General features: G+C 40.4%; 1 protein-coding gene across 3 annotated transcripts in view; it reads right to left on the minus strand.

The window, feature by feature from the left end:
* Positions 1 to 781: 781 nt before the first annotated feature.
* slc36a1 (solute carrier family 36 member 1) overlaps positions 782 to 19,577 on the minus strand; it is a 48,120-nt gene continuing 29,324 nt past the window's right edge. For all 3 annotated transcript variants that reach the window (XM_067600036.1, XM_067600037.1, XM_067600035.1), the window contains exon 12: positions 782 to 4,263. In XM_067600036.1, coding sequence (XP_067456137.1) covers positions 3,989 to 4,263 — 275 coding nt within the window. In that variant the 3' untranslated portion in view covers positions 782 to 3,988. The remainder of the gene's footprint in view (positions 4,264 to 19,577) is intronic.

The raw sequence follows: 19,577 nt of genomic DNA on the forward strand, positions 1-19,577 counted from the left end.
TGTTTCCTCACTGAGCTGCACTAAAAAGACTGAAACGTTGGAGGAAAACGTGATTGTGACGGTTGAAACATCAACTTCAGGTGAACTTAAACGCTCGTATGAACATGTGAATATTGCATTAAGATGCTGACAGCAGATCTGGTCACTGTCTGGACTTACGGACTGATTAGATGTTATATAAGACGGGACTTCAGATCTCAAGTGTTTCCATGGAGAAGAAGTGAAATCCCTGACCCTCGAACTCATTTCAAAGTGCTTTTCTGAACAGTCCTTAATGGTTTTGCCACGTGCAGGTCTGCTGCTTTACACAGCAGCTACACATCTGGTCAGAACGTGATGTTTTCCCTTTAAATCCTCAATAGAGGAGCTTCACATATTGTGGACTAGTGTAGTTTAGCAGATTATAATAAACAAATGCATGTTTTTGTTGTGAATATTCCATGTGTGCATTATCAAACCTCACTGTATTAATGCATTTACAGAAACAGAAATGAAAAAAGCAAATTATTGCTTATAGTAATTAGTATTATTTTCATTTACATCATCGCTGTGGATTATTAATTTTCCAAGCAAAGTCTGCAGAAAATCCACTTTTAGACTTCCTGGACACGCATCCGTTAAGTCTGCAAGTCTGTAAAGTCCAGACCAAACCGAGCTGTGACCTCTGACCTTTAAAAAACATAAGAGATACTGTCCACAGCTGACTTCTTCTATCACACTAACAAGATGAAAGAGTTTTTGGCAGCGACCTAAAAAAGACAAACAGAGGAGCACATGTGGATACTTTCAATGTTATTTATTCAGAGCAGGGAGTAAAAGAAATGAAAGAGTGCTAAAAATGAAAATATGTTATCTGTTTCAAGTCATTTATTAAATAAAAATCCCAAACATTTGTACGTCAGTCTGTCCAATCTGATGATCTGCAGCAGTTTGACCTGGACGGTTCTGATTGGCTAAACAGTTGATTAATGAGGAAATAAAACACTTATTAACTGATCATTAGTTGCAGCCCTAAATAAAAGCGGGCAAAGTGAAATTTGTCTTCTTTGGGTAGCTGCACATCATCATCATCATTATCATCATCATCATCATCATCATCATCATCATCATCATCATCATCCTAAAGTGTCCAAGTGGGAAGTTTGGAGAAAATTCTCATTCAAACTGTTTTCTCTCATAAATCCATTCATAGTTGATCTAAAAAGGAAAAAAAATACTTATTTTACCATTTAAAAGAACATTTTTGTGTGCAAACAAATACATGTGCAGCAGATGTATATATACTGTACACAAAAACAAACATTTGCAACTTGCAGCTGCGATGCAAACCGACAGCTGTTACAAATCCTTTACACGTAAGGCTCGTAGTTTTTTTGTTTTTTTTTAACACGCCAAAAAAATAAAAAATATTAAGCCCTCTTTATACTGCCACATAAACACTGACGACACACAACAAGTACAGAAGCTTCATGATGAACTTACAGTACATGTCGGCTTTAGTCTGCCTACCGAAGCAGGATGGATGGGCTCGTTTTAAGAATCTCGTAATAACCTACAGCTCGTGATTTAAACTGGAAGTATTATATCATACATTACAGGTGAGGCTCTGCATGTAATATACACATTATATTATATTACTGAAACTACAATTTTAAGGGTCGTTAGTTGTACATCTTTAAAAAAAATGCATGCTGTTTGAATAAAAAAAAAAAAAAAAATCTATTGAAAAATACCCAACCATTAATTTAGTAAATACATTAAAACATAAAAACACATAAGAAAATAATCAGATCCAAAAAAATAAGTTTTAAAGACAAGAACAAAAGGTGTTAACACAGAAGAGCTCCTACGTGAATACAGTAAAACTACGTCTGGAGTTTGTTGTCTGCCATGTTTGTTTGTTGTTCTAGGGTTGGGTTGGATTTTATTGATTCTGATTGTGCTCTTATTAAATCCTGATTCCCGGTCGTTTCTATTCACACATAGAATAGAAACTATGATAAGTTGACCATAAATAATAAAAAAAAAAAACACTTTACTTGTGTTTTCAGCGCATTTAGGCTGCAGAAAAACATCAAAACTGTCATAAAAGACCAGATAATTTATGATTCCTTTGTGTTTTAAAGAGGTAATATAAAGATAATGGATGTTTTCTATTTGTGTTTACTTGAGTCAGCACTGTCATTCTTCCTTCCTGCATTTAATTATTTAGGTACTTAAAAAATTGAGACTCTGTATTTCATAATTACAACATCTGTATCTCTTGTGTTTTACTTAGTATCTCATAATTACACAAGCTGGATTTTGTAAATATGAGAAAAGGTAAATATGTTTATCAGTCACCATCTGAGAAGACAGAACCTTTTATTTCCACCTCTGAGGCTTCGGAAGATAAAGATGCGTTTTCACTGATATTTTGTTATTCCGATAATACAGTAAAAATGTCGCAGTGTCATACTTTCCTCCTGCATTTAATTATTTAGGTGCTTAAATTTAGCCATTTTCTAAAAATTTGAGACTGTATTTCATAATTACAACATCTTTATCTCTTTTATTTCCACCTCTGAGGCTTTGGAAGATAAAGATGCCTTTTCACTGATATTTTGTTATTCTGATAATACAGTAAAAATTTCAGATTAAATGGCAGGATACTCAGTCCAGCTCTTTTAGACTGTTTCACTGTGTCAGTATTAACTTTTTTTAATGTCTCTTGCTGTTTGCAGTGTTTTGCAAATAAACTCGGACCAAAAACTGAAATCCAATAAAACTGTGTGCAGCGTTATGACCAATAACCTCACGCTAATGTAGCGTCTGATCTTAGGAGTTGTTGTGTGTAAAGATCACTCTGATAAAAAAACAAAACTCCAGGAGAGATATTGCTCTTATGAACTGCTCGCTGCATATTTTTTCTGAAACATTATGAGACACTGAGTCATAATTATGAGATAAGGTCTCGTATTTCGTTTTCTTTGCTGAATCCAATACGCTTCCCTACTTTCAAACGGGTCCTGTGCATATTTTAAAGCCTAACACACACATGCTTTGACGCATACGCTGATGTAGACAGACGGCCTGCAGCAGATCATATCGTCACCTCGCTGTCAGGATTTGATAAGTGAAAATGAAAAGCACATTTTCTTCCAAGAACTCGCTGGTTCTTATTAACAGGGACTGGTTCCAATTCAGAACCGTTTCGACACCCAACCCTATTTCGTTGTAGGTTTTTGTCAGAAAGCCCCCCTCAAAGATCACTGTTTTTATATTACAGTTACCTCATTGAAGGTTTGTGTAATGTGTCATCTATATCAAAGTAGTGCGCCGTTTTACTGAATAAGGCATAAATCAAAGTGCAACAAAAAAATGTTTTTTTTTTCCTTTTTTTCTAAATGAGGTGTTGGATGGTTGGTGTAACTGAAAACGCTCTAAATGAAAAGCCATTTGAGCCGAGGGTTAAAAGTCTGCACAACAGCTTCTAATATCTGGATGTTAAAAAAAAGTTTGAAAGACCAAATTGTTACCAGTTTGTGAGGTAGTTTGAATCTTTGACTAAAACATAAACACATCAATATATTCAGGCTGTCAAAATGATAAACTCTCTCTACAAACATGCCCTCTATTATATCTTTTGAAGGAATCATTTAGCTTTTACCGTAATAACTATGTTACCGTTACATTGCACTAAGTGGCTGGACTTGATGAAATGTAAGTAATTGCCAGTAGGTATGTATGACAGACATAACGGGACACTGTGGTATAATGGTGCAGCACATTATGAAACAAGACACCAATTCACCACGAATCTGTACAGCTTCATACTGCTAAAACACGGGATCGATTCATCCGATTAAACGGCTGCCGCGTCCGCGCAGCAGCAAATCAAAGACGTGAAGGAAAAAACTTTAAAAATGTGCCCTAAAACGGTTTTCCGATCGGCCCTCAAGGGGGGGGGCGGGGTTTACTTCCACCTGCCGACAGTCATTTTGTTCCATCACTGGACCATGTAGGAGGAGAACGTCTCTTCGTGTTTGTGTACGTTGCGGTTGATGATCTCCTCGATGGCGATGTAGGTTCCCGTGAGGAATCCCACCAACCCGATCAGGCTGATGACGACGTTCTTGATGGTCACGAACGGCGACAGGCCCTCGGTGTGAAACGTTATGATCTGGAGGATGGGAGGGAAGATCAGCGCCAGGAAACTGCTGCTGACCGAGCCGACCAACGAGATGACCAGGTCCAGCTCCGGTATCAGGATGGCGAGAGCACCTGGAAGACAGATGAAGAAGAGAGAGAGAGGATGAGAGAGAGATTCTTCTGGTCCTCAGCTGAGAGGCGCGGTTACGAGGTGCACTCAGGGATAAAATTAAATTTGGTTAATAGACTTTTTTTTGACTGGATTATTTGTCACTGCTACACATAAAATATCAATCAACTTGAGCTGCTGTGTAGCAGCTGCAGTGAAAATACCCACTTCACTCCTGCAACTTCTAATTAGAACTCGAACAGTATTTCCTTTCGTAAGATGTTTATTTACCAAGAGTTACTTTGTTGTTCTTGAGCAATGATGACTGAAAAAATGTGTCTTATGTTACTGGGATCATTATTGCTTGTTGAATGTAAGTTTCAAGCCAGAATCATATTAGTTTTGGGGGAAACTCAAACACCCAGATTGCAGATTTGTCAGACATCTGAATAAGTATCGGCGATAAACTTTCACAGTCGTCAACATTTTTAAATCGTCCTATTATTGCCTTCTATTACTGATGATCCAGCAGATGCATGAAGAGCAATTTAGACTCACAACAGAGCTCAGCACATTCTAAAATAGATAACAGACTCTAATAAAAAAAAAATCAACTCAACGGCTCCAACATTAAGACCACAACACAACATAATTAACTAGTGTCAGTTAATCTACAGTAGATGTTTTATATTTTAATCAGAATTTCAGCGTTTCTATTATGTTGTCACAGCAAAAAGCTTTAATCAGGAGAAAAAAAACTGTCTCTTTACATCATACGACACTGATCAATTCAACTAAACTTAAAGAAGAGACTGTGACTTTGATCAATAAAGAAAGTGAGAAGAAAACAGCCTGTTTGACCCATCCAGTCTCTTATTTTGAAGTCAAAAATCTCAAGACATTGAAAAATAAACAGTTCTGTTCTGTTTAAACACCAACTCTGTCATGCCTCCATTTGTCATAAATGATTTCCGAACCGTCACAGACGACTGCTTTTCAGGATAATTCGTAATTAGAAGAGTTATTTCAGGCATCTTCACTAATGTATAAAAAACTTTGACATCAGTAACAAGTTTGTGGAACTGAAGGTGGAAATCAGAACAACCCAACATGTGACAGTTTCTTCACTTTGATCTACTCTAGGGCTGGGTGGTATGAGTTGGAGAAATGAGGAGAAATGAGGTGAACTGTGATTGGGAATAAAGGCGGCTGAAAGAATGACAATGTGGCGGGAAAAAGGGTGAGAAAATGACAAATTGAGAAGAAGAAGAGGGCAGAGAAGGTGTGATTGTGGGGACTGTTTTTCCAGGTGATGGCGGGAGCGGTGACCGTGCTGCTACGGTCGCCGGGGACCCGCATCACCTTCACATGTCACCATGGATACAGGTATAAACAGCGACAGGCGGCCGTTATCGGACAAAACAAGCGCCCCGCTCTGACACGGCCGAGGTGTGTGTTTCCGTCTTGCTGACACACACACACACACACACACACACACCACGGCGGCAATACACACTCCTCATCTCCCCGCCCTGTCCGTTACCATCGTGGTGAGCAGAGAGGATGGGTCGGGTGTTCTTGTTCTCTCTATACGTCGGACACCCATTACCAGCGGCTGATAAAAGACTCTTTGAACCATAATCAATTGCCTGCTGCCGCGTGTTCACAAAGCCCTGTCAAATTAACCTATGGGGCGACGGCAAGGTCGAGCTTTCATGTGACAAGTACGGCGAAGGCACATCGCCGCCACATGCTCTCGGGGAGTAAACCTGTCACTTTTAGGAAAAGGCCCTCACCGTTGAAGGATGCTCTTCAAAGTACATTTGAAGCTTTCCGAGCCATCAAACAAGGCAGGCGCAGCGGTGAAGGAGGACGGCGAGCGGGAAGGGGAGGGGAGGGGTAGGGAGACGGGGAGGGGCAGGGCATACCTAAAGAGCGTGCTGAGCTTTCATAGCAAATAAACTGCGAGGCTGTAGCTAAAAGGCTGGCTGCTATCCCCTGAGAAAGAGGGTAGAGCGTGGATCATCAGGCAGCTTCAAAGGGCTGAAGAGGAGATGCTGCGAGCACACTAATTTGGCCGTACAACCTCCGATCTTACACAAGCAAAGAAGAAAAAAAAATACTCCACTTTCTTCCCGTAAGCCTGCTGGGGCCTTGGTATGCCGGAGAGCACTCCACACAGTGAAACAACCCCTTCAGAGAACGACAAAGACGTCTGAGAGGAGGAAAAAAAACGTAATGATGAAGGTTTTTTTGATGTTGGGTAAAGTTTCAGAGCGTTTGATAGAGCCAAGGTGAATGAGTGACCTCATCGACGGTGCACTTTCTAGGTTTGGTCATCGGATCTGCAAAGCTGCAAGTGTTTATGAGGATGAGAAAGCCATGAAAGTGTGCATATAGTAGATCTCCTGAGCTGCAGATGCTCCTTAAATTAAGTAAATTTGCCATAAATAGTCATAAATAAATACATGAACTGATACTGAACACTTAAACCTCTATATAGCACTTTTGCTTGAATCAGATGGAAAATGCAGACAGTGGATAAAAGGGAGAAAGAGTTCCCACAGTTTTTAAATGCCATGTGGTTGTATATAGCGCAGTAACTTTTGGTTGAGACCAGGCAAATAAAAGTTGCACTTATCTAAATATGAGAAGCTGCAGGTGTAAATAACTCTCTTTAAATCATTCAGAGGTGAAAAGATTACGGTTTTTTAGTGTCTTTTAACTGCAGGTTCTCCAGCATTTCTTCATAAACGGAGAAACTAAAATTTAAAGCGCTCAACAAAGATTTCTAACAAAATGTTTGACATTAGGAGATTTGGAAATCCGCTTCAATCGAGAACCAAATACAGAATATCAAGGCCGACTATTATCCTAATTCAGCTGTGATGACTAAATATTTAAAGTATGGGGTGTTGGTATAATCAGTTGTGTGATGTGCATGAGTGGTAGATGTGTGTGTGGGTGCTGTACAAGCAAACTAAGGCGACATGACTAAACCAAATCAAAGTGGGTAACTGGAGGGAAGATCAGAGAGCTGCAATCAGCAACAAGCAATCAGAGGAAGAGTGAGAGGAGCTGCTAGTGGCGACCAGGCTTTATCACCTGGGAACACCAGTGCCAGGTGTTCCCAGCTGGGCTAATGAGCCACCTGTGGAGCAGAGCAAACACACAGGTGAATAAACAGTAAAACAAGATGACAGAGGTCATCGCAAGACTCAGAAGGGGAAGGAGGGATGCGGGCCGCCTTTAGACCGCCAGCGGGCTGTTTCTGAACTGAAGTCACAACTCTGCCGGGAGAGACAGCTCCTCAGCCAAGCGGAGTCAATTTCCTCCAGAGCCATAAAGCAAAGGCCGCCAGCGGGGGATCATCTGATGTTGGATCAAAGATTGGTCGAGAGCGCCGTAGTTTTCCTTTCTCCGCAGTCAACCAGGACGTACTAGACGCCGTCCTAGAGTCTTCACCTCGCTGCAGGCAATCACCAGGCGGGAAGGAGCCGCAGGGCCGGGCCGCCTCGTGCTCAGGCACATGGGAGCTGGCTTTCATCTGGCACACCCGCAGCTGGCTAATCCGCTGCTCAGTGGACTGCAGGTCATTAAATATGGAGGGAAGCTCAGTCTCCCCCCGACAGACTCCCGGGCTGTTTTCACTGAGTCCAACAACAAGTGAGCAGTCAAGGTCTGCATATGCTAATGTTAATTAGTCTGGAGTGGATCTACTCAGCGTGAAGCCAGCAGCACAAGCAGCACATAGATTAAACTTGGCTGACGCTCAAGAAAATAAAAGCTCGTGCAAAAGTCAAAACACCAGCCGCATAAAAAGAGTCTCCATCATATTAATGACAGCGGTTAACCAATCCTAAACCACTTTCTCCTCACAGTTGACGGCTTTGGACAACATTTCCTGAGTAGATCTTGTGTAAATGCCTCGACATGATTATTTTGTTAAGCGGAGGTGGTCTGCCACAAAGACCTGAATGTGTCTTGTCCGGTGATCAATGCGGTAATTAGACTGGTGGTGTAAACACTCATTAAATATATGCATTTGCTGTGTGAAACTGCATATCTGCTCTTTTCTTTCTTCCTGAGGGTAAACTTTTGTTTTTCATAAAAGTGTATAAATATTCAGGATGTTAGTGGACGTGGTCTTTATTGGAGACCAGGTGACCCAACTCTGCTATAACACAGCAGGAAGATAATGAAGACAATACATCTCATAGGGCCCAATAGTAACATGCTGATCATATACGCAGTGTGTTTATTTCATTGGAATAAAACAGTGAGTGAAACTCAGAACTTCAGAACTCAATGTCAGATCAAAATGAAAACCATCACTAAGATATACAGAAAAAATTATTATTTAAACACATATTTTCTATTAAGTCATTAATTAATACTGTTTGGGTAAATAATTAAATATTAGCTAACTTAACTTTATAGTTAGGGCCGACCAGGCTCGCCTTGGATCAGCCCTTAGTTATGCTGCTATAGGCCTAGACTGCTGGAGGACTTCCCATGATGCAATGAGCTCCTCTCTCCATCTGTATGCATTCATGTAACATCAATGCATGTCACTAACTTTGCTGCATGATGGGCCTTCTCCCCGCTGTCGCCAAGTGCTTGCTCATTGGGGAACTGTTGGATCTCTGTAAATTAAAGAGTACGGTCTAGACCTGCTCTATGTGAAAAGTGCCCTGAGATGACTTTTTGGCGCTATATAAATAAAAACTGATCGATTAATCCTATCAAAAAGTCTGAACTAAATCTCCTGCTCGGATAAAACGACTTGGAAAGGAACAGACAGGTTGTTGGCGGAGAAAATCTTTGCTAGTCAATAAGATACAAAACTACTTTGTTGACTGAAATGACTTTTCTGCAAACAGAGGTTAGATATCAGAGCTTCAAGCTCCCTGAAGAGACTAAAAACAAATCAATTAACTGTAGTCAGAAACTTAACGCCACCCTATCACTTGAAGAGCACTGTTAATAATAATTTATATTATCTAGAGTCCAAGTGATACTGGATTTTTGAGGCCAAGACTGTTATTAATATTTTAAAGTTTAAAACATATAATAATTAATGAAGATATCGGAACAATTTACAGTTCATTGTACACTTGTCTCTGGTAGACAAGTGTAATAGTAACAGTTTCTAAAATACCTCAAACACATCTTTTAATACATATATTTTTATTACCTATGGCTTGATATATACATATACAACGATACAGAGTTTATATCTATAAATAATATCTCATATGTCGGTTGAGTGTCTCTACTGCATGATGGGGCTTCTCCCTGTGTTGTTGAGAGCAGACTGACTTTGCCGCAAGATATAACTTTGCTCCGTGTTGCAGATATGATTCCATCTAGAATAAATCCTTTAATGGAGAACTGAAATCTTTTGCTTTTGGCTACTGGGTTGGACAATATGTTACGTTTTTACTCTCAAGTTATAGTCCCTAAAGTGTTGTTGGGGGGGTTAGTTGGTAACACTTTTTTCTTCATGGACACCATCTTTCCTGACTGTCAGTAAGTAGGAGGCCATGATTTTTCTAGCCACTAGACGGTTTATTTGCCAGTCCTCCCAGTCAATGACAAATCTATAAACAGTGATGCTGCAAAAGACTTTAAAAAGTCATAAAACTCTTTAAATGTGCTGATTCGCGATTTTTCTGACGCAGTCTCATCATCACTGCCAGCAGAGTATATCACTTAACTAAACAGCCGTGATCCCTAACAATCATTAACTTGGCATCAAACAAACTTTCCTCTGCTGTTTCGTCTGAATCATTCCTCTCTCTATCTTACTTGTTGCCCCTCCATTTCTCTATCAATGTAACCTCTGGCTCACCTCCCGCTTTCCCCACCGCTCCATCACCGTGTTGAGTCAGCAATCAGCTTTTTCTCCTCACTCCAATAAGCTGACAGAGGTAGAAAAACTCCACTTCAAGCCAACTGCGCTTTAGATTAGTCACGCCACAGTGTTGCTCTCTAAAATAGCCGAGTTTCAGACGCACTGAAACTTTTTTTTCTGCCGAAAGAAATGAGCTGTAGCAGTGGAAGTGGTGTCATGGCTGGTGGTACCATGGTGGTTTACCGGGTAATTTCTGCTTAATTCTAGTGTGATTAAATGATTTGGCGATTGATTGACAACAGTTTAGATCCTCCACTTTGGTGCAGACTGAAATATTATGAAAAGTATTGAAGCCTTTGCTGACAGAGTGACTAGATCTGCATAAAAGGGCACAAAAAAAAAGTAAAATAGGGACTGAAAGGGAGGAAATTCGCCACTGTGGAAGAAATCCAGGAAGAAACGCAAGGATGCTCTGAACAAAGTGACAAAAGATGACTGCGGGAAATGTTTCCAGGAAATGGGAGATAGAAGCGCATCGTATCTCAAGGAGAGCACATTGAAGAGGATTAGAAAGGTGCTACTGAAAGCTTTATAATTTGGGTTCCCATTCGTATGTAGCCGTCCAGTCACAGTAATCATTTGGTCTATAAAATGTAAGAAAAGAGTGAAAATGTGATGTTCAAACGTGGTGATCCGGCAATAATTGCCATCAGCTCAAAGTGATGTCTTTAAATGTCTCGTTTTATCCACCAACAGTCCAAAACCCAAAGAGATATTCAGTTTATTATCAGTATATGACAAAGAAAAGCAAATACTCAAATACTCACATCTAAAACATCAGAACTAAAACAATTAACAAAATAGTTGCAAAATTAATATTTTGTCGATCAATCGACTAATTGTTGCAGCTCTACAACTTTCTGTCATCTCTATTCAAATATTGGTATAGATGAACACACAGCTGTCGTTATTAACGTGCATTTTGATCCTAAATTATCATCATATATAAAATAATCCTGCTCAGTTTTTGCCATTACGTTACAGGGAGGAGGACAACTTCAGACAGTTTAACAAACTTTATTTGTACTTTGCTGTTACTGGGGAAAGTGAAGTGTTGTGGACTTTACCTCAACAGTCCTTTGTATACACCTCAAGCTAATATGAGTCACCATGGCTCAAGCACAAAATAAAAAGAATTTCCACTTGACTAAGAAACACTATATGTGGGCAGGTGTGAGGGGGGGTATATCTAGCGGGGGGCTCATAGAAAAGTACAAACATTTCCTCGCAATGCAATTACAAAACTTTTGTTGGAGGGGGTTGGCTGTCTTCGCAAAACTATTCCTCCTCTTTTCCTCTACAAATGGCTAGAATTTCTTCTGAAATTAAATTGATTATTTCAGCCCTTAGGATACATTGGAAGAGCAATCAAAACCTTTGGCCGAGCGGGAAACAGGATGTACACTCATCAAAAGTTACAGATTCAATTTATCGTGGCTCTTGGTTCTTTAAAATTACAAAAAAATACAAGGTAATAGAAGCCGGCATTACCGACTTTTCCCCTATGAGTGTGAGGATTCATTTGATCTGCTGGAGGGGCTCTAATCATTGTGGACTGTGATGATTATTATTATTTTTTTTATTTAATCTTTATTTTCACTGGGAAAGCCTCGGTGAGATGAAAAATCTCTTTGTAGGCAGCAACAACACTGAGCTACAGAAGACAAATATAGATCTCAATATGATCAAGTGGTTTGATTTGATGTCTTTGATTAGTTTAAAATTAAAGCTGAGATTGTGTGGTAGCATCAATACATGGTTAGCTGTACTGGTGACTAAAGAGAAAACTCTGTTTTAGGGCAATATATCAATATAATATCAATATCCTGATATGAGATAACGTCTTAGATTTTGGATATCGTAATATCGGTTTTAAAGCCTGCATTACAGTAAAATGATGTCATTCTCTCTGTTTTATAAGTTTGGGAGGTTTGGAGTTTAGTTTCACTCCTACTCACCCGTTTGTACAACAACAAAGAGCCGCAGTGAGGTGAAGAGCTGCAGACGACGGGCTCTAAACCAGCACAAGTGCAACGTGTCATCAAGGCATAAACACCTACGCGAAGGCCGCATCGAGTCTGCGTGACATAATGCAGCCCTCTTATTCATTCATTGAATATGGACTGGACTGTTTTTGCTCTGAATCCTCGTTAAGAGGAATCTCTCTTCACGACAGTAATTACAACACATTATGAGTAATGCTTTGGATGACTTTAAAATACATGCTGATATTCCTAAATTCAATATACTGAAATAAACCAGATGAAATGAGATATGCTTCATTGTAGATCACTAGAGCAGACTTGTCCACCCTAATTTAAAAACACTTAAGTTAAATGCTGAACAAAAGCAGCTTTGTTTTAGTCTCAGCTTTCCATCTTTCTCCTCACCTGACGAATGCAAATATATCAGTGTCTATTTCAGCCAGGTGTCTTTAAAGTGGGCAAAAAAAGCATGGAAATGGTCTAGGGAGGAAATGGCTTTAAAAAAAAATAAAACATACAGTCAGAGATGCTCACAGGCATTCCTGCCTCCTCAAATGATATTGGCCAGCTCATGAAAAATCCATTTGATATGCAGAATGCCTTTCTGACACTGATGTCGCACTGATGTTAAGTTTAAGTGCACAGAAATAGCAGCACAAAAAGCCTACAAACACATGCTTTAAAGAATAAATGATCCAAAGCTTTACCAAAGCAATCAAAGCACACTATGTGTGAACATGTTATTTTACCATTGCACTCGAGTGCATAAATGTACATCCACTGCACGGACCAAAGAGCTCAAATTAAACGTCAAGTAAAAACAAGGACGTATTACTTTATTATGGCGGAGTCTGTAAGGAGTGTGAAGTACCGAGGCGTACACAAACACACCTCTCGGTGCTGATCTTAAATAAGAGAGATTTAGCCTTCAACAGCCGCCTGGATTTTAATGCGTGAGCAGGGTAATAAGTGCCAACGGAGAGAGAGAGAGAGAGCGTAGTGTGTGTGTTTGTGTGAACGTGTGTGTGTGTGTTTGTGAGGAAAAAGGGCACAGCGTGGCCTTCAGGGGTGGATTTACAAAAAAAAAAAAAATATGCAGAAGACTGTTTACCTTATTTTTTGCAAAGATGACAATTGTGGAAAATGATTGCTCTAAATTGCATGGCTGTGAGGGAAAGTATGATAAAGTATGCTTGTTTAGAGGCTGGTTTCATGAATAAATCCATATCAAATCTCTTCTGAAACTCTGATTTTTGAAATAATTGACGTACATCTTGATCAAAATGGAAAGCAGGCCATAGAGCGAGCAATCATGTTTCCTAGATAAGATGGAAGAGTTTATATCTTATTGAGGACAAACCGGTCATGAGGCCTAAGTGGTGACAGAAGCAGGGGAGTACATTTATATTTCTGACTTAAAAACCAGCAAACTGAGAATCTAAGCAAAGGTAGAAGGATGAGAACATTCTCCTGTCACTCGACGGCTCACTTTCAGGTGACCCTCCATGGAAATGTAAAGCAATGTGTTGTAACTCGGCAGAAACAGTGTTCAATCATCTCAAAATACAGGGAGACACATATGCCATCAGAAGAAGAATCAGGGTAGAAAGGACACAAACAAGTAAACAAACTAAACTATATATTCTGGTACCTTTCTGTCTTTTTTTGCTGCAATTTCTACAACAACAATATATTGAAAGTTGGTCGTCCTGTTTGACATTCTGCTGACTCCTGTGTATAAAGCTGCACTGCAGTTTTTCAACACCTACCTTTTGCTGCAGATGAGCAGACTCTCAAAAACTTCAAAACTCCTGTCATGTCACCGTATTATTAAAGCTACACAGAGCGTGCTCATATTACCCGACTCAGCCAGCGTGAGACGCTTTATACCGAAAGGATACCGAGAGGATGGAGCGAGTCAAAGATCAAATATTGGTGACTTAAGCTTCTCTCTCTGGAGACAGACAGAGAGAGAGAGAGAGAGAGCTTACTTTCTGATTGGGAGCTTGTTACGTTTCTTGTTCTTCGATCTCTTGACTCCTGTCTTCAGAGATTTGCCACCAGAGACCACAGAATGAAATTTGGTCAAATAAAAAGAAAATCTTGAGCTTCTGAATAAGAGCTTCTAGGAGACTTTTCTCTTTGTATCACTTTGTGATATAGGTCGATAAAGTAGCTGCTGAATTTTTGTCTTTTGGATCTTAAGTTATGTTTAAACTGATATTAGCACTGTGTGAAAAAATGCAGCCCCCACATTCATTTCAATAATTTCATGAGACCGCTGCGTTGGTGGTGGTCCATTAGCAGAGGTGACAACACAAAGTGCTACGGTGGAAAAAAAAACAACCCACACACACACACACACACACACACACACACACACACACACACACACACACACACACACGCACACACACACGATGTCGTCTGGCAGAAAGCTGAACCTTGCAGTGTTTTGGTCTCTGATAAGGCTTCAAACTCATGGATCTCTCAACTCAAACCTGCCTTCTGTATTTCATCCAAGGATGCTGAAGCAACATCAGCAGTGTTGCATTTCATGTGAAGGCCTGGTCAGGTGTCTACTCTGGGCTTGTGGGAGGCTTAACAATGCATATGGCTGAGTGAGGACAACAAAGGGAAAGCAGAAGGGTCAGAGCGATGGCCTACAAAAGAAGGAAAACAACCACGACTCCGCATGTGGTGGATTGAAACGCAGACTGGGTCACATGAGATTTCTAAGACTGATATAGCTCACTCATATTACATGTAGTTTAATAAAAAAATACATTAAATATGTTCAAAATACACAACTATTTTAATATGATGCTGGCCGTGGGGGTCCTCGAGAAAGAGGAGGACGACCCAGAGGAGGAGGATGGTGAAGTTTAAGACAGCTTTGACGACGGCGAGGAGGTGACGCTCCCCGAGACCGACGCTAAGGAGAGCGACTCCTCCCGAGCTCTGATGGTGGGAGACTGCAGCGGTCTCGGAGGAAAGTTTGGGGGAAGATAAGCGGGAAGACCGTGTGGCAGAGAGGCGGAGAAAGTGAGTAGCTCTTGGCTGAGCTATAACTAACGTGAGAGTAAATCTTTTGGATGAAACAAGAGGGAGTTATTAAAATGAGCAGTTTCAGAATAAGATTTGGTGGTAGTGAGTAAAAACAAGTAGACAGGAAACTAACACATTGCATGAAGTTTAGGCCTAAATAAACGAGGGGTGGTGCTTCACAAGGTCCAGAGAGGTTGAAACTGGACCAGGTGAAGCTCCATCTGTTTGGCTCTGCAGCGAGCACCACTTGGATTGTTTACCTTATGTTGCAAAGATGACAATTATGAAAAATGATTGCTCTAAATTGCATGGCTGCGAGGGAAAGTATGATAAATAAGGGATGTTTTCTGCTTGTTTAGAGCCCGGTTTCATGAATAAATCCATATCAATCTTTTTCTGAAACTGTGATTTTGAAATAATTGACGTACATCTCGAGCAAAATGGAAAAGCAGGCTGCGGAGCGAGCAATCATGTTTCCTGGATAAGATGGAAAAGTTCATATCCGATAGAGGACGAACCGGTCATGAGCCTTAGTGGTGACGGAAGCAGGGGAGTGCATTTAAATTCCTGCTTGAAAACAAGCAAACAGAGAATCTAAGCAAAGGTAGAAGGATGACAACATTCTCCTGTCACTCAACGGCTCACTTTCAGGTGACCCTCGATGGAAATGTAAAGCAATGTGTTGTAACTTGGCGGAAACAAACAGTATTCAATCATCTCAAAATACAGGGAGACAAAAAAATAAAACACATATGCCATCAGAAGTGTGTTGTGTGTCTGGAAAACATGATGAATCTGGGTAGAAAGGTCACAAACAGTCAAATAAGTAAACAAACTAAACTATATATTCTGGTACCTTTCTGTCTTTCTTTGCAGCAATTTCTACAACAACAATATAACGAAAGTTGGTCGTCCTGTTTGACATTCTGCTGACTCCTGTGTATAAAGCTGCACTGCAGTTTTCCAACACTTACTTCTTGCTGCAGATGAGCAGACTCTCAAAAACTTCAAAACTCCTGTCATGTCACCATATTATTAAAGCTACACAGAGCGTGCTCATATTACCCAAGTCAGCCGGTGTGAGACGCTTTATACAGAAAGGAAACTTTTCTGTATCACATTTCCACTTTGTGATATAGGTCGATAAAGTAGCTGCTGATTTTTTGTCTTTTGGATCTTAAGTTATGTTTAAACTGATATTAGCACTGTGTGAAAAATGCAGCCCCCACATTCATTTCAATAATTTCATGAGACTGCTGCGTTGGTGGTGGTCCATTAGCAGAGGTGACAACACAAAGCGCTACGGTGGAAAATAAACAACCCACACACACACACACACACACACACACACACACACACACACAATGTCGTCTGGCAGAAAGCTGAACCTTGCAGTGTTTTGGTCTCTGATAAGGCTTCAAACTCATGGATCTCTCAACTCAAACCTGCCTTCTGTATTTCATCCAAGGATGCTGAAGCAACATCAGCAGTGTTGCATTTCATGTGAAGGCCTGGTCAGGTGTCTACTCTGGGCTTGTGGGAGGCTTAACAATGCATATGGCTGAGTGAGGACAACAAAAGGAAAGCAGAAGGGTCAGAGCGATGGCCTACAAAAGAAGGAAAACAACCATGACTCCGCATGTGGTGGATTGAAACGCAGACTGGGTCACATGAGATCTCTAAGACTGATATAGCTCACTGATATTCCATTTAGCCAAAAATACATAATAATTGTAATGCATTTCAACAGGCCAGAATATGTTGAGCAGCCCTGATCTAGACACAAAGAGTGAGACAACAGAGTGACAATAACTCTGAGGGAGAAAGACTGAGAACAGAAAGAAGGCAGGAGGAGGAGTGGAAGTGAGGGAAGATGGAGTTGGAGGGCGAGGCTGACCTTCCCCATCCGGCAGGAGATCCATGCTAAAGACAGAAATCCTCAGGCTGACCTGTCTGCTCGCAGTCCAGCTACTCTGGCTGTGCTTCTTTTAGCTCAGCTGACACACTCAGTGGGCTGTGGTTTGGATGTTTGGGGACAGAGGTTGTCATTCAAAGATAAGGCTAGTTTAAAAAATGTGACTTGCACTTTCGGACACTGTGTTCAGACTCCCAGAAAAAACTGATTTATTTTTCTGATGTGACCTTTAGGACTGACTGTTCTTTCTGTCATTTGCAAGTGATCAGGTGAGACTTCAAGAATTGTTAGCATATCTGCAACGGGTGCTGTGATAATGACAAAGACATGCACGCATATGCCTGCTCATGGAAGGTTTTTCCAATTGTTTGGGACATCTTAATGTTACAGCATTCAGTTACATCTTAGTGTGCTTTGCCACCTTTTTGGTAATCGTTTAGGGAAGGTCCTTACTTGTTTCAACATGACAATGTTCCTATGTATAAAGCCAAGTTTAAAAAAGAAATGGTTTCCTCGGTTTTGCTGTGGAAGTGCTTTACAAAAAACATTAAAAGCATTGAGACAAAAAGTACAAAAGAAACACAACATAAAAGGACACCTGCAGTAAGAAATGAATAATTATTTGATTTAATCAAAGGCAGTGGCAAACAGAGAAGTCTTCAGCTTTGATTTAAAAGAACTGAGAGTTGCAGCAGACCTGCAGTTTTCTGGGAGTTTGTTCCAGATATGTGGAGCATAAAAACTGAAACCTGTTTCTCCATGTTTAGTTTTGACTCTGGGGACAGAAAACAGACATGTCCCAGACCACCTGAGAGGTCTGGATGGTTCAGCCAGGCCTTACCACCAAACATCAGTACTGGATCTCAGTAATACTCTTGTGGCTGAACGGGAGGAAATACCTGCAGTCAGTTGAAAGCCTTCCCAGAAGAGTGGAGGCAGTTATAGCAGCAGATTAATGTTCATGGTTTGTTTTTATTATATATTTATTAGTTATATTACCTTTATGAAAATAACCAGATTCTTCTTCTTATCACAAATGTTATAAGAAAACAATCCACAGATCTCAGAAATAATGTTTCAAACTATTTCATTTTAAGATCATTTTGTGGTCCAACAAAGTGGGCAAACACTAATGGAGAGATATTTTTAAAATGCTATATCAATAAGGACAAATAGATGTTTCCTACAGTAAGTTCATGCCATCACCCCACATCTGATCTTTGAATCACTGCCTCTCATGGACACGAGGGAATTCAGAAGAGCTGAAACAGGCGCAGAAAGCAAAGGCCAAACAACAAGAGGTGAATCAGCTCCACAAGACGTAAAGGTGAATGTGTGCACACATCATGTTTCTGAAAGGGTAAAAATATGACAGCACTACAGTCCAACAACATGCAGCATGCATTCCCAGTGGCATGCCACCTTTGTGCCATAGTGCTCCAGGATGAAGTACAAAAAAACCAAAGAGAAGAAGAGGAGGCTCACGCGACATCCTCATGTCCTTTCTTGTTCCCATCAACAGCTTAACAACACACGCTAGCTGCTCAGCTCAAGCCTGTGGCAAAGTGACTCAGACAAAGGAAGCAATTTCAAAGCAAAAATGAAATGACCATTGCAGCCAATATAGCTGCTGTAAAAGCAGGAAACAAAACACTGAATTTCTTTCATGGCTTCTTTCTCAGCGATGTATCGGTGAATATGACTTGATTATTCAAAGCTCTTTTAAAGAGGGGGTATTATGGAAAGCAAGAACTGTCTAGACTTGGGTTAGATTTCCCTTTAGAGGTGTTATTAAAGCCGCTATGTGGAGAATTTCTGTGTGATTCAAGCATCTTTCAAATGATCCTGATGGCATTAGTTTTTGTTTGTAGAAAAATGGCATAAAGGCAGTGAAAACTGGTGCAATCTATATGTTTTTTTTACAACCTATTCATCTGCGTCCTCAGTTCGGATCAGCAGGATGAAGGGGCGGGGTGGGAAGTTTATTTGAGGGAATTGCTGTCAGCTACAGTGTCTTTTTGATACTACCACTGGGAGTTCAAATCCAGAAGTTTTCAAACGGTACGCATAGGTACTATAACACTGAATGAAATGACTCTGTAATGTCCAAGTGTTGCTAGAACCACTAATCCAACTGAGAACCAACACTTCAGATACTGTTTTGGTTGGCCGGTTCATAAGTTTGAGGAGAAAACGAGAGAAGAAGATCATATTTCTAGCAAGCTACAGAGATTTAAAATAAGTAAACATTGGGGAGTTTACGTTAAACTGCATTGAACAATATCTTTACATGAACAATGGGTCGAATGACTATGTGCGGTCTGACAAGGCTGTTCTATGGACGAGCCCCCAGAGATTTATCACCCACCTCTGCTGTTCCCCTCGGCTCTACAGAGCTTTTTTAGCGTCTTTCACCTGATTGTTTTGGTTTTCTGTCCTGCATGCTATTCAACTGGATAGGTTGTTGGGTGG

Source organism: Thunnus thynnus, chromosome 9, assembly GCF_963924715.1.
Source record: "Thunnus thynnus chromosome 9, fThuThy2.1, whole genome shotgun sequence".
Taxonomy (NCBI): domain Eukaryota; kingdom Metazoa; phylum Chordata; class Actinopteri; order Scombriformes; family Scombridae; genus Thunnus; species Thunnus thynnus.